General features: G+C 36.1%; 1 protein-coding gene across 3 annotated transcripts in view; it reads right to left on the reverse strand.

Moving 5' to 3' along the window:
- USP3 (ubiquitin specific peptidase 3) overlaps window positions 1–14499 on the reverse strand; it is an 83179-nt gene that overhangs the window by 45697 nt on the left and 22983 nt on the right. For all 3 annotated transcript variants that reach the window (XM_008568864.1, XM_008568862.1, XM_008568863.1), the window contains exons 2-3: window positions 12272–12332; window positions 8253–8384 (exon numbers count right to left, since the gene is read on the reverse strand). In XM_008568864.1, the coding sequence (XP_008567086.1) occupies window positions 8253–8384; window positions 12272–12332 (193 nt within the window). The remainder of the gene's footprint in view (window positions 1–8252; window positions 8385–12271; window positions 12333–14499) is intronic.

Consider the following 14499-nt stretch of genomic DNA (forward strand, 5'->3'; position numbering starts at 1 on the left):
ACCATTAAAACCTGAGCTGCACAAAAAGCCTTCCCCAGGGAATCAGCAGCAAAGCAGCAATTTAGCTCAACCACAGAGCTCAAGTACTGGTCCTCACAGGAAGTTCCCCCATTTTAGAAGTAAGCAAAGGATAGCAAATTAGTTCCAGCACAGAGTCTGAGTGGTGGGAATAGCAAATAATGCAACACAGAACTGAAAGAGAAAACAAAGTATCCACAACAGGAGACAAAGTTTGATATTAACTGGTAATGGTCTCATTTCACCAAAGAACACCTATAACACCTAGAAGGACCAGAAGTCCCCTGGGCTACCAAACCAGAAAAGGAGTAGGGCCAGGGGCCTCAGCCACACCCCCCAACACCCACAACCAGTCCCAAAGGTGGGGGCCCAAGGGCCGCAGCCACGCCGCCCCCCCACCAGCCCAGTGATGACCACTTAGCCACCACAGGAAGCATCCGGGCTCTTCCGAACCAGGGCAGTGGTGGGCCTCAGGCCTCTGTCACATCCTCCCAACACAATCAACCAGCCCAGTGACGACCACTGAGCTGCCACAGGAAGCATCCGAGGCTCTCCTGAGCTGGGCAGTGGGGCACCTCAGGCCTCGGCCACACACACCCCTTACCCCCAATGCCCAGTCAGCCAGTGATGACCACCAAGCTGCAGCAAGAAAGGCCCCAGGTTCCCAAGCTGGGAAGGTGGGAGGCGAGGGCTTTTGCCACACCCCCCTGACATCTGCACCCAGCCTGGCAATGACCAAGCCACTGCTGGAAGCCCCCCAGGTTTCCCCTGTGGGAATGTGGTGGGTGCCACGGGCCTCAATCCCACCCCTCCTCCTTCCTCCTTCTTCCATCATATTTCCTTCCCCTTTCCTCTATCCCCCTCCCTCCCAACTGCTCTGGAACAACATCACAGAATGTAAAAAAATAATTTTAATAAAATTTTAAAAATTTTAAATGCAAAGAAAGGGCAGGCCTATGGCTCACTCGGGAGAGTGCGGTGCTGATAACACCAAGGCCATGGGTTCGGATCCCATATAGGGATGGCCAGTTTGCTCACTGGGTGAGCGTGGTGCTGACAACACCAAGTCAAGGGTTAAGATCCCCTTACTGGTCATCTTTAAAAAGAAAAAAAAAATGCAAAGAAAGAAAAAAGAAATAGAAAAAACAATCCTAAAATTCATATGGAACCACAAAAGACCCCAAATAGCCAAAGCAATCCTGAGCAAAAAGAACAAAGCTGGAGGCATCACACTGCCTGACTTCAAAATATACTACAAAGCAATCGTAACCAAAATAGCATGATACCGGCATTAAAATAGGCATACAAACCAATGGAACAGAAGAGAAAACCCAGAAATAAAGCCATTTATTTACAGCCAACTGATTTTAAAGAGGCCAAGAGTACTCATTAGGAAAAGGACAGTCTCTTCAATAAATGGTGCTGAGAAAACTGGATATTCACATGAAGAAGACTGAAACTAGAACCCTATCTCTCAGCATACACAATAATCAACTCAAAATGGATTAAAGACCTAAACTTAAGACCCCAAACTATGCAATTACTAAAAAAAAAAAATAGGGAAAACACCATACAAATGGGAGCGGGCAGCATTTTTTTGACAAGACTACAAAGGCACAGGTAGCTAAAGCAAAAATAAGCAAATGAGACGACAGTAAACTAAAAAGCTTCTGCACAGCAAAGGACACAATCAACAAAGTGAAAGGACAACCTACAAAATGGGAGAAAGTACTTGAAACTACACATCAGACAAGGAGCTAATATCCAGATATATAAGGAATAAACAACAGCAAAAAACCCAAATAACCCAATTAAAAAATGAACAAAGGAACTGAACAGACATTTCTCAAAAGACATATAATTGGCCAACAGGCACACAAAAAAATGCTCAATGTCACTAATCATCAAGGAAATGCAAATTAAAACCAAAATGAGATATTACCTTACTCCAGTTAGAATGGCTATTACCAAAAATATAGAAAATAACAAATGCTGACAAAGATGCAGAGAACTCTCTTATACTGTTGGTAGGAATGCAAATTAGTACAGCCATAGTGGAAAAGAGTATGGAGGTTCCTCAGAGAACTATAAATTGAACTATCTACCTAATGACCCAGCAATCCCACTACTGGGTATATACATACCCTAAGGAAATGAAATCAGTATATTGAAAAGACACCTGCACTCCCATGTTAACTGCAGCACTATTCACAATAGCCAAGAGAGGGAATCAACCTAAATGCCCATCAACCAATGAATGGATAAAAAAAGCAGTGGTATATATGCACAATGGAATACTATACAGCTATGAAAAGAAGGAAGAAATCTTTTTATCTGCAACAACATGGATGGAGACCATCATGTTAAGTGAAGTAAGCCAGGCAGAGAAAGACAAATACTGCATGATCTCACTCATATGTGGGATCTAAAAAGAAAAAGTGGTTCTCATAGAAGTAGAGAGTAGAACAATGGTTACCAGAGGCCAGGGGAGTGAGGACGGGGGGGTGGGGGGAAGGGGGGACCAGGGAGTGGTGGATTAATGAATACAAAGCTATGCTATCCACCCTGAGTGAATCAATGTACACTATATGCATACATTGAAACGACACACTGTATCCCACAAATATGTACAAGTAAATGTTAAAATTTAAAAAAATTTTTAAATGTGTCCATTTGGCAAAATCTTATATAGACTAAGTAAATCCATATAACCAGGCAGATATATACTGCAAAATGTACTCAATGTTAAATTTTAGTAGTCTGAGGCTGCACTATTCAATAGTAGCTAATAGCCATATGTGACTATTTAAATGTATATTAATTACAATAAAATGAAACATCAAATTCTTCAGTCACACTAGCCACGTTTGATCGCTCAATTGCTACTGTATTCAATAACAAAGATATCACACCCAAGACAGAGAAAAATCTCTACCGCTTTCTCAGCTTTAAAATTTTAAGTTTTTTTCCATTCTTGTTAGTGCTATTGAGGTTACCCAAGTCATAAGGTTCCACATCGTACTCTTGAAGAACTAAGAAAATATTCACTCACCTTAAACAAGAAGAAATCATCACACAAATGCACCTGCTTTTTTATGCAACAGTAGAGAAACAAGTCCTTTAGTCTACTGGCTACAAAGCTATCTTTATACAGTGAGTCATGTATAATAATACCAAAAAAAACCCCAAAAAACACCTACCTTTTATGTAAAATGTACCCCTCAAAAAGGGGACAGGGGCAGATCATTAAGTTTTAAATTCCTTTTCATTCATTTGTACAACATTTTGATACTTAGAGGCAAATATGACCTCTGGTTTTATTATAAATTACAGGGATACTGGAAAAAAAAAAGCAAGCTGATATTCTAGTGACTTCATCTATTTCAAATTGAAAAAAGTTAAAATCCGAAAGAATTCTTTTAGAAAGCAAGAGTATTTTCATTTTCATTTTTATTTTATTTATTTTTTAAAAGATGACCGGTAAGGGTATCTTAACCCTTGACTTGGTGTTGTCAGCACCACGCTCTCTCAAGTGAGCCACAGGTTGGCCCTAAAAAGCAAGAGTATTTTCATTTTCATTTTTATTTTATTTATTTTTTAAAAGATGACCGGTAAGGGTATCTTAACCCTTGACTTGGTGTTGTCAGCACCACGCTCTCTCAAGTGAGCCACAGGTTGGCCCTAAAAAGCAAGAGTATTTTAAAATTCTGTTTATTAAATTCTGGTGTATTGCTATCAAATAAGACAACTGTGGAAAATTAGAAGAATACCTGGAGAGAAAACCCATATCTTTTGTGAAAAGCAGACAAGTACCAGCTTATTAAGGAAGAACCTTTTATATTTTTAGACCTCCGGTATTAGAAAGTTTCTTTCCAAACTTCGAAATACTATTTTTTTTTTCCTTTTTGTCTTTTTTCGTGTCCGGCAACGGATTGCAACCCTCAGTATCGCACCCGTACCGGACCGGGACCGGCAATGGGATCACAACCCTCGGTGCTGCACCAGCACCTCGCTCAGCCAGTGAGCAGGAACCGGTCTGTATGTGGTATCCGAACCCTTGGCGGGAGCGCCGCCGCGCTCTCAAGCAGCGCACTGTAGCAGTGCGCCACCGGGCCGGTCCCGAAATACTATTTTTAAATAAACAAAACTTTCCCTGTACTATAATTTACAACCCTGAAAATTTGTGTCCAAATAGTTTATATGGATAGTCAACAAAAGATTTTCCTCTTTATTTTTAATCACAACTGCCTTAGAAAATGATTCTGTATCAATTTAAACCCACAAATAAGAGCTTTATTTCTGTTTATTTTAATTAAAATTGCTATTTATTATAAGTGATTAAAATCTGAAATACAATCCTTTTTTCCTAGACAAATAAATTGATTCACATCTCATAATACTTCTTCGTTTGAAAGGATGCTTTAAACCATTATCTCTCAGGAAGAAAACGTTCTAGTAATTTTTTTTTTCAGTATGGGGATCCAAACCCTTGACCTTGGTGTTACAAGGCTGTGCTCTAACCAACTGAGCCAACCAGCCTGCCCCTTATTTTAATATTCCTTTCATAATTCTTCATTCTTAGAAATTCAGCTACTGTTGATAAGGATCAAAGTTGACAAGACTATGTCAGATATCAAAAAATTATTTGATCAATATTTTAAATCTATTAATCTTTGTTTCTTTTTAATCACAATAATGTATACCACATACAGTTCCATTTATATTGGTTAGAAAAAGGGAAGTTGGGATGGGAGGGAAGGAAATACTGCTTAATAAAAACTAAACTGAACACTAGCCCTTGTGTGAAAATCTCAGGAAGATTTTCATTTTTATTGACATCTTCTTCATTTACCTCTCAGTATCATGTTAATCTGTTTATCTCCTCAAGGAGTGGGTTTGTGTCAAATAAAAATTATTCTTCTTGCTACTGCTTTCCCTCTTATGAAATAGTGACCTATTTTATGTTGTTTTGCTTGGTTATTGTGTGCTTCCTCTCTGGATGCCCTGTTTATATCAGCCCTGAGGGGAGCTACTCTGCAAGGGTGTCTGTCTTGGGAGAGAAATGAAGCAGCTCACCTATGTCACGATTTAAGTCTTCTGCAGGAAAAATGTTCTATGGCTCTTCAGTACTCCAAGATAATAAGAGGACACAGTATTATAGATTTGGTATAACTTCTCCATTTTCAGAAGACAGTTAAAATTCAATCTTTCAAACATATGCCTACTACTCTGCACGAGACACTGAATACCAGGGAAAATACAAAGATCTGAGATATGGTTTCCGCAGCCCCCAAGAAATATTATAGATTTGGTATAACTTCTCCATTTTCAGAAGACAGTTAAAATTCAATCTTTCAAACATATGCCTACTACTCTGCATGAGACACTGAATACCAGGGAAAATACAAAGATCTGAGATATGGTTTCCGCAGCCCCCAAGAACATTTACAAGTAACTAACATGCAACAGGAAATTACAAGTATCCTAAGCACTGTAAATTCAGGAGAGATTACATTGAATTGGAGGTGGGAGAAGAGGAGAGAATTCAGCGACAATTTCATAAAGGATATGCAAAGATACAGCAGGGACTCTTGTCAGGAGAAAATAAAGACAGAAAAACTGTAAGCCTCAGAATATGTTACAGCTTCTGTAGAGCACAGAGCACACTGCAAAAGGGGTCTTAACATTAGCTAAAGTCAAAATACCCTAATAATCAAATATGTTTAACCTAATACACCAATGTATACCTCTGAAGTCAATCATTCAGTCTAACCACAAGAAATTTATGTACAAGGAAAATTCATAAACTGAAGCGAAATTACTAAAGTGTATTGGGAAACCACACACACACACACTTCCCCTCCCCCATAGAGAAAGAAGAAATCTCTTTTTGTTTGTTTCTTAATCACGGTGAGGTGTGAGGAAAATGTTAATTTGAACTACAGCTTCATCACAGATTCCTTTACATCACGACTATCACAGATTCCTTTTAGGCCATCAATGTAATGCTATGGGGTGATTCCCTGGCATTTTGTTCTAAAATCCTCAAATGAGATGATAATGTGACCAGCTGCAGCTCTCTTCCTGCATTTCAGAAGCTCTGGGTGTCCACACACTTGCAGCTCTGTATCACTTCACACAAAAGACTGGCAATTGGCCAAGAAGTCTCTGCCATCGCATATACTCCCTAAGGTTCAAGATTTCCTATTTAATTCTAAATCGGCCATGAAACAACACATACTTTAGTAGACTACACCAATATAAAACAAATTAAATTCCAATTTCTAGTTAATAAAAGTATTTCCCTAAAATGCAATATATAAAGACACTGAAATATATATTCTATATTTTTAAAGAGACCAATGAATATAATTCCACTCCCTTAAGTTAATTCTTAAAATTTCCTTTGAGAGTTACTGTTTCCTCAGAATTTTACCAATAGCAATGAAATCCATTGCAAACTTGTTATATATAGCACACAGAGATTTTAACTGTATTTTCAAAGTTTTTCATTTAGCAATTCATGCAAATTGCTAACAAAATTAAAAATAATGAATGTTTACAAGATCTGGTATATACAGGTTAACATGACCTATGACAATGATTGTGAGATAGATACTTCAAGAACGACCTTAATTTCTGCTGTCTAGAGCAGAAATACTTACGAACATACAGAAACACATGGTTCTGTAAATTAGGTAGCTATTCTAGTATATAAATTTCCTGAAGGAAAAAGGTAAAAACTAATGAAAGCACTTTAGCAGCCTGGCTTACCTTTGGTATAAAGGAGCATTTCACAAAAGCAAATAACAATAAATTCAGCACTAGCCCTTGTGTGAAAATGGAAAGATTTTCATTTTTATTGAAATCTTCATCTACCTCTAGCTTCTCTCTCTTCTAGGTCTAGACACTCTAAACACACAGTGTCACTGAAATATTAATGATCTGAATGACTATGCCTTGAAATATTTATTCAATAGCCAAAATTTAGTAATGTTAAACCTGTAAAAATTTAGAAGAATGGAAAACACTGACTTTTTTTCCCTTCCTTTTGATAGGCATCTTTCTACAATACAATTGTCAACTAAGGACAATGAAGAAAGGATTAGCACACCACGTCAGGAGAAAGTGTAACCTGAAAGTGATATTTGGACTTTAAATCCCCATTTCTGCCCAGGATTGCCTTAATGTGACACTCAAAGTCTGTATGGCAAGAAAAAATATCTCCAAAGGGATCCTTTAAATAGCTTTTTTCCCCCCTTCAATGTCAACAATCTTGAATTGAGGGCAAACTGGTTAAAAACACGAATTATTCATCATAGTTTATTAGTCAAGAAAACATATTTGCTTCACACCAAGTTAAAACTGCAAAACACACTGACTTTCTGACCATACCAAACAGATATGGACTGTTAAACGTCACTTGTAACCTAAATAACCTAGTTCTAAGTAGTCACAAAAAAAGACATCTACTTTATTGCCATTTATATGAAAGAGACATGAATATTATATTACAAAGAGAGAAAAGAGCTTCCAACCCCTTTTTAAAGGATGAGATATTTTTAAAAAATAGCTTTAAAGCCTACACACCAACTTCTTGACATTTACCTCTAGGGGAGTAGAAAAGAACAGTAGAACTGTGCTGGGAGACGGGAGACTATCAAAACAATTTTTTAAACAAAGAAGTTAAAATTTGTAAGATTGTAGGACAAAACATTAACTGGATAGTAGGAACATGGGTTTGATGTTGTTTGAACATGGGTTTTTAACTAAAAACAACACAAAAGGCTGGTCCAAAGGCAGTGTGTTATATCTCAATTGATTGTTCAGTCAGTTACAGATCCAACTCCTTGTTCTACTCTTTTCCCCCTTCTCACCAATGCACTTGACTAGTGTTAAACACCCACACGCGCGCGTGAAAGAAAAGAAATTATAATGACCAACAACAAAGAAGTAGATACTTTTCATTTCCCTGAAGCTTGCGGGGATGGACAAGGAGCAGGGGGTGGGAGAGAAGAAGAGGCCTAGAAGTAGAAAGGAACAATGCAAAGTGAAATCTGAATGCATAAGGACAGGCAGGCAATCCCCTGTGAATTCTAACAGGACTAAAAAGAGGTAATGGCAGTAGTGACTGGCTTAGAGATTGGGGGAGGGGAAGGGAAAGAGCAAGGAAGATGAGAGCACTCTTGCACACACATAGAAAGAAATATCATTTCCAGAAAATATTAACTTACCAGTATGTACTGTAGCTACTGCAATCCATACACACTGTGTGCTGAGCTTTATCTTGCTTTTCTGATTTCTTATGGTTGGTTAAGGGTATTTGAGCATCTTCATAATGTTTTTTTGCATGGCCATTCACATACCTTACATAAACGAAATGAAAATTTACTTTAATCTAAACATTGCTTTGGAATATAAAGTAGTAAATAAGAAGAGATGATTAACTTAAATGTTAATCAAATCAAAATGAGAAAGAACTCCTCCTATAAGAGCATGCAATCATTTAGTGATTTATTAACCTGAATACTTAAAAAACAGTTCCTTTTTTGCAATCAAATACTACAGTCAACTTTTAATTATATACAAGACTAGGGCCAGACAAGGAAAGGCATTATGCAAATCAGTTTCAACACCATTGATATTATCACATAAACTCCATTGCTGATGCTTTTGCTACACCTTTTTTCTTTATATAAATGTTTCTCAGACCGCCAACCCCCAACTCAGGCTATTATCAAAGACAATCTCAGTAAACTAAATTACTCAACCACTTCCCACAGGGCCATATGCCCTGCTCGGATTGCTGCTTAATATAAAACATCAGAGCCAGATATGAAAACAGGATAATATTCCATCTCTTTATCATCAATATGGCTTCATATCTTTTAGGTAAATTCTGAATAATCAGCTCCACTCATATGGAAACTTATTTGTTTAGAAACAATCCAAAAAAACACAGATCATCTTAAGCTTATAAAAAACTGTTATTTCTCACAAAGATAATCAAAGGTTAATTATGTTCATAAAAATTTTGTAACACTTTCCAACTCAGATTAATAAATCATTGTATTACAGCAAGCAAAATGAAATCAAAATGTTTTTTGCATGATGATATATGCATATCACATGCATATGGTGTGCAGTCCAATTCATCTATACCTAAAGACTATACAATGCTGTCACTGACCACTACTGTGAAGACCCTTACAACACAAAACTTCCCAGTTCCTAGAAAGCAGCTAATTTGTAGAAGACAAGGCCTACTTGAAATCTCAGTCAAAACAAATTACTGGTTAAACTGTACCAAAATAAACAGGCTCAGAATTCAGATGGCATCTTCACCATGAGGCACCTTAACTGCACCGGGAGCAAAACTTACCTTGTGAAAAGTAGGACTGCTGTGGTAAGTAGGGAGGATCAACTTCAAGCCCAGCCTCTATACCCGAGGAAAACTGGATGCATTCAAAGCAATATTAACCTCAACTCAGAATGTGATCGTGTTCTTTTTCTATTTTTCCACTGTACTTAAACACAACTAACACTTGGGTATACATGGGTCTTCTGTCTACAAAAGTGGACTAAAATGAATTTTAAAGTAAAATAATGATTAAGAGTATAAGTTCAAAAATTAGATTGCCTGGGTTCAAAAGTAGGCTTTGTCACATCCTGGCCATGTGAGCTTGAATGAGTTACTTAACCTCTCTGTGCTTGTTTTTTCATCTGTAAAATGGAGATAACAGCACTTGTGTCTCACGGGTTGTTAGGTGATTAAATTAAATAACCCATGGCTCATAATAAGTGAACATTAGCAATTATTTTATCATTTTCCTTTCCATGCTTAATTACTGTTTATTCAGAATCCAAACAACATAATTGCTTAGGAAGTGGACACATTAAGGACATATTTTGAGATAACACATTATTACACAGGTCAAGAAATATTCGCTATTTAAGTAAAAAGGTAAACTCTAAGACATCATATAGGTTCAATATCTAATCATCTTAATTTCCTATTCTTATAGTACTATACCATGAAAAACAATAGTAATATTTATGATGAAGAGTGCCTTCAGAACCAAAGAAAAAGTAATATTGAATAATAATAATAATAATAATAATAATAATAATAATGGGCATTACCACTTTCAGGTCTTTGAAAATTGATCATCTTTACAAAGTAAATATAGTTCATTTAACTAAAACACTGCAGTCTCCAAATATACTAGATGTTTAAATGGTTCCTGCAAATCTCAGTGATGAAGTAAAAAGTGTGATTACTGATGACATTAAGATTAGCAATGTTTTGGTTAATACCCAAATACATTAGTCAGAAGTTAACAGTTTTATACAAACTAACATAAAAATAAATATTTTCCCTATCTAGTTTTAGATTATAACTAGACATATTTTTGGTCTACAGCACAAAAGGAAAAGTTTCACTATAAATGTCACAGATTTCTAACAACAATATCAAAAATTTGAAAAATCATTTAAATGGGATGGTTGCTATAAAGACCAACAGACTATACAACTCAGGCATGCTATTGATAAACTATGTTTCCTAGTAGAAAGAATATTCAATTTAAGACTTCCCTGCAAACAAGTAGCCTAAAATCACTGAAAAATCTGTATACTTGCCAATCAACACCCAAGATAACATAATAAATGAAAATTAACCAATCAACTATGTAAAATGGAGACCCAAATTCAGGCTACTCTATCTGTTTAATCTCCTTAATCGTATTTCTCCAAAACTATGTCAAATTTCGAAATTTAAGCTTGCTTGCAATTGAAAACAGTCTACCTGCAGAGTCTAGAAATTTTTCCATTAATTTTTCCAAAACCTACTTAGAGAATTGTTTGTTGCTTGCTATTAAGAACACTAATCTTTCCAATTTTTGAGAGTTTGTCAGGTCTTCTCGCTCGCATATGACCTTCAAGATTTAGGTTGTAGAGCACTATGAGACAAGTGGAGAACAGAACTACATAAATTTTATTGCATTATAATTCTCACCTCTCAAAATCTAGGAGAGGAATCTGTCTCTTCAAGTGCAGAATTTAAGTGCTTCTACTTTTCTTCTTTTTTTAAAAAAAGTTATCTGTACAAAGTATTTTCGGGTTCCCCAAATCCTAGAGATTTCAAAACCACAACAGCCACAATTAAGATATGCAGTTAACATTTTCCAAAGGTACTCTTAAGTGTACATGGAAAAAATACTCAATTCCATGATTCAAAACGTGAAAAATCAAAAGTTAACTGAACAAAGATGGTCTCTTCATGCAGTGAGGATTTAAAAATAACAAAGGGGAAACAGTCCATATAAATACAATATAGACTTCAACGTGTGTGATTTAGTGTGATTCCCCATCTCCTTGCTGCTAAGCTACTAACTTGTAAAGTAAATTCAAAATAGATTTTCTAAGCTAAAAGAGCAGTAGAAATAAATGTGCTGGTACCAGGCTAAAAGAACATAGAGGCTGATATTTATTTGAGTTTGTGTTTAGAAGAGTTACTGCAAAGAAGAATCATTTTGAAACCAAGAACTGGGAGGCAATGCTCAGGCTTGAACTGAAAGTAGGGTGGGGTAGGGGATTGAGTCCATAGAAAGCAAAATGTTTTAATGGAATAATGAAACTTTGGTACATGTTAGATAGGAATTAATAATGAACTCTACAGTGAGGTCATTTTCAAAGGGAATTCCTTTATCTGTAAATATTTCAGTTTTTTTTCCCCAGAAGAATGATATGATGTCTGGGATTTGATTCAAAAGTCAGTAAAGGTAGGGATGGTGTAGGTTATAGGTGAAACAAGATTGGCCATGTGTCAATAATTGTTAAAGCTGGGTGATGAGAACACAGGGTTCATTTATACTCTCTACTTTTGTGTGTGCTTAAATTTTACCCTAATAAAAGGTTTAAAAAAACATCTACTGGATAAACTTTTATTTTGAGACTTCAAAGTTCCCCTATTTCATCTTTCCAATCAAATATTACTAGTAGATTGTCTTCATCATCAAACTAATTCATCTGACTATCAACACGAAGGGCTTTTTTCCCCGTAGATTTTTTCCCAGTTGTATCACAGAACAAAGGGAATCAACTGGAGAGGGAAGCTCTACAGAGAATCATACACTATTATTAACAATGGTACTAAATAAATCCAAATCAATAAAAACTTTAACATAAAGCTTAAAGGCAAATTTTAGAAAGCAAATAAGGTAGTCAAGTAATAAGAATGTATGTCACCTACCTTCCACAGTGGACACTTGAACAAGTCAAACAGACCCAGGGACTTTTGTTGGACCGGCACACTAATAAAAAGAAAAATACACAATATACCAATTGTATCATGTTATTTCACAATTTCTCCCCTAATCTGTAACACATATCCTGTGATTAAATTATAAATTCCATGGCTGCTTAGGTTTACTGAAACCACAGATCCTTGCTTGTGAATGCATTTTACACAAAATGGCTGCCTAATTAAAGTTACATTGAAAAGAATTTTAAGGCATGTCCACAATGGCTGCTCATTTTAATTGCTGACTTAATTCAAATAGCTTAACCACAAGTTAAACACATATATACTTTTCTCCTTTATTATATATTCCTTTTTACTGCAGTCTTTGACAAGTTAATTATAGTCTCTTTTCCCATTAAAAACATTTTTTTTAAAGTCTAGTCTTTTAATCACATGTCTTTGCCACGTAGCTCATATAACACTCTAAATGACAACTCTTTCAGTTTATTTAGTAAGAAGCATAACCTAAGGATACAATTAGAAACACTAAGCCTAATTTTCCCCAAGTAATTCTCACTTGCATAAAAGATATGACACTGCACATAATTCTTGCTGACGTTGTAGTCAGGACATTAATTATTTTAGTTTAAGTATTACAGGGTGAGGTAGGCACAAAGGGGTATGGAAACTTTAAAAATATTGATTAAAATTTTGCTTGCTGGTTATTCATTCAATTAAAAAACAAGACCAGTATATTTAACAGTAACTTTCTGTTAAAGGAGTGGAACATAAAAATCGCCTGGAAAGTTTTTTCAAAACACCTATGTTCTACTCAGGCAGATATCTATATATTGGGGTGGGGAAAGAACTACAAAGAACATGTATATTTTGAGAAAAGGAGCTTCCCAGGATGACTCCTTAATACAAACCCTTGAAAACCACTAGTCAGCCTCCTAGGGACATGGGAGGGGTACCACACCACAACCACACACAGGATCATAATAAATCCACCGCCTAGCACATAGCAGGTGCTCAATAAACATTTGTTGAAAAGAAAGCTTAAATGTCCTAGTTTAGGATACCAAGCTCTTCGAAGATTTGGTCCCTACCTACATCTCTATTATCTTATCACACAACAGGCCTTTCTCACTGTTAAGAAAAATTAACCAAAACTGGAAACAAGGTGAATTGAGAACTGTAAGCCCTTTCAATGTGTACCAAAACATTGTTTAATAGGTCCTCCCAAAGATATTTAGAGTATCATTGTTTGACCTGCTGTTTACTACTGATAAGGATCCAAATTCTATGAAGTTACAGGTACACTTGTAGATTTTTGTTTCACATAGATAACTTCTGTTCAGCAGACACCAAAGATTATGGATTTACTACCCTGTAGGGTATTAACCAATTTTGTACCTAGTCTAGCAATCTTATGTCAGTGCTCTTTCTTCTGTGTCTCTCTCTATATATATACATTCAGCTCCCAAATGCTCAACCAGCTTTACCATCCTACTGATTCCCTCATTAATAAGTTAAATAAATCTTTGACTATGTTCATTCTGTATTTGTATGAGAGAGGTGGGTAGGGGGAAATAAAAGAGCTCTCCTGTCTGGCCAGCACAGGGATTTAACTACTTCTGAATAAGAAAGCTCTGAGTGGTAAAATTCCCTTCCAGTCAGCCAAAGGCCCTGGGCTTCCTTAAGTGCATTCACACATTTACATTAACTGCCATGGCCATCCTTGAAGATATTTGAGTTTCTGACTCAACTGGGTCCAATTCTGTTATTTGTGCATGTAACCTGCATAACAGAAAGGCCTAGAAAAATACCTGTTAACTATTTTAGGCAGGTACATGAGAAGACTATTGTGAGGTGAGATCATTGGCTTTTTACTTGCCCATCCCTGTGGTGTTTAGCTTGTAGCAACAAAAATATGATGTTTTTATAGTCTGAAGAGCAAGTCCAATAAAATATACTTTAAAAAATAAAAAGTACATTAGAACACAGCTTACTTGAGCAGGTATTCATGGTTTGAGGTATAATTGGAGGATTGAAAAATTATGACTATTTTAATTTTGTTCTTCTAGCAAACCTCTTTTTCTTGGTAAATATTAAACATTGTAACTCAATTTGGGAGAAAAAACTGTTGACATTTAATATTATCCTGAAATAAATAATTATGTTTCAATAAGTTTAGGCTCAAATTTTTAACTATCCAGAGATTTTTTTTTTAATTA

The sequence above is a fragment of the Galeopterus variegatus genome, unplaced genomic scaffold (assembly GCF_000696425.1).
Source record: "Galeopterus variegatus unplaced genomic scaffold, G_variegatus-3.0.2 Scaffold448, whole genome shotgun sequence".
Classification (NCBI taxonomy): domain Eukaryota; kingdom Metazoa; phylum Chordata; class Mammalia; order Dermoptera; family Cynocephalidae; genus Galeopterus; species Galeopterus variegatus.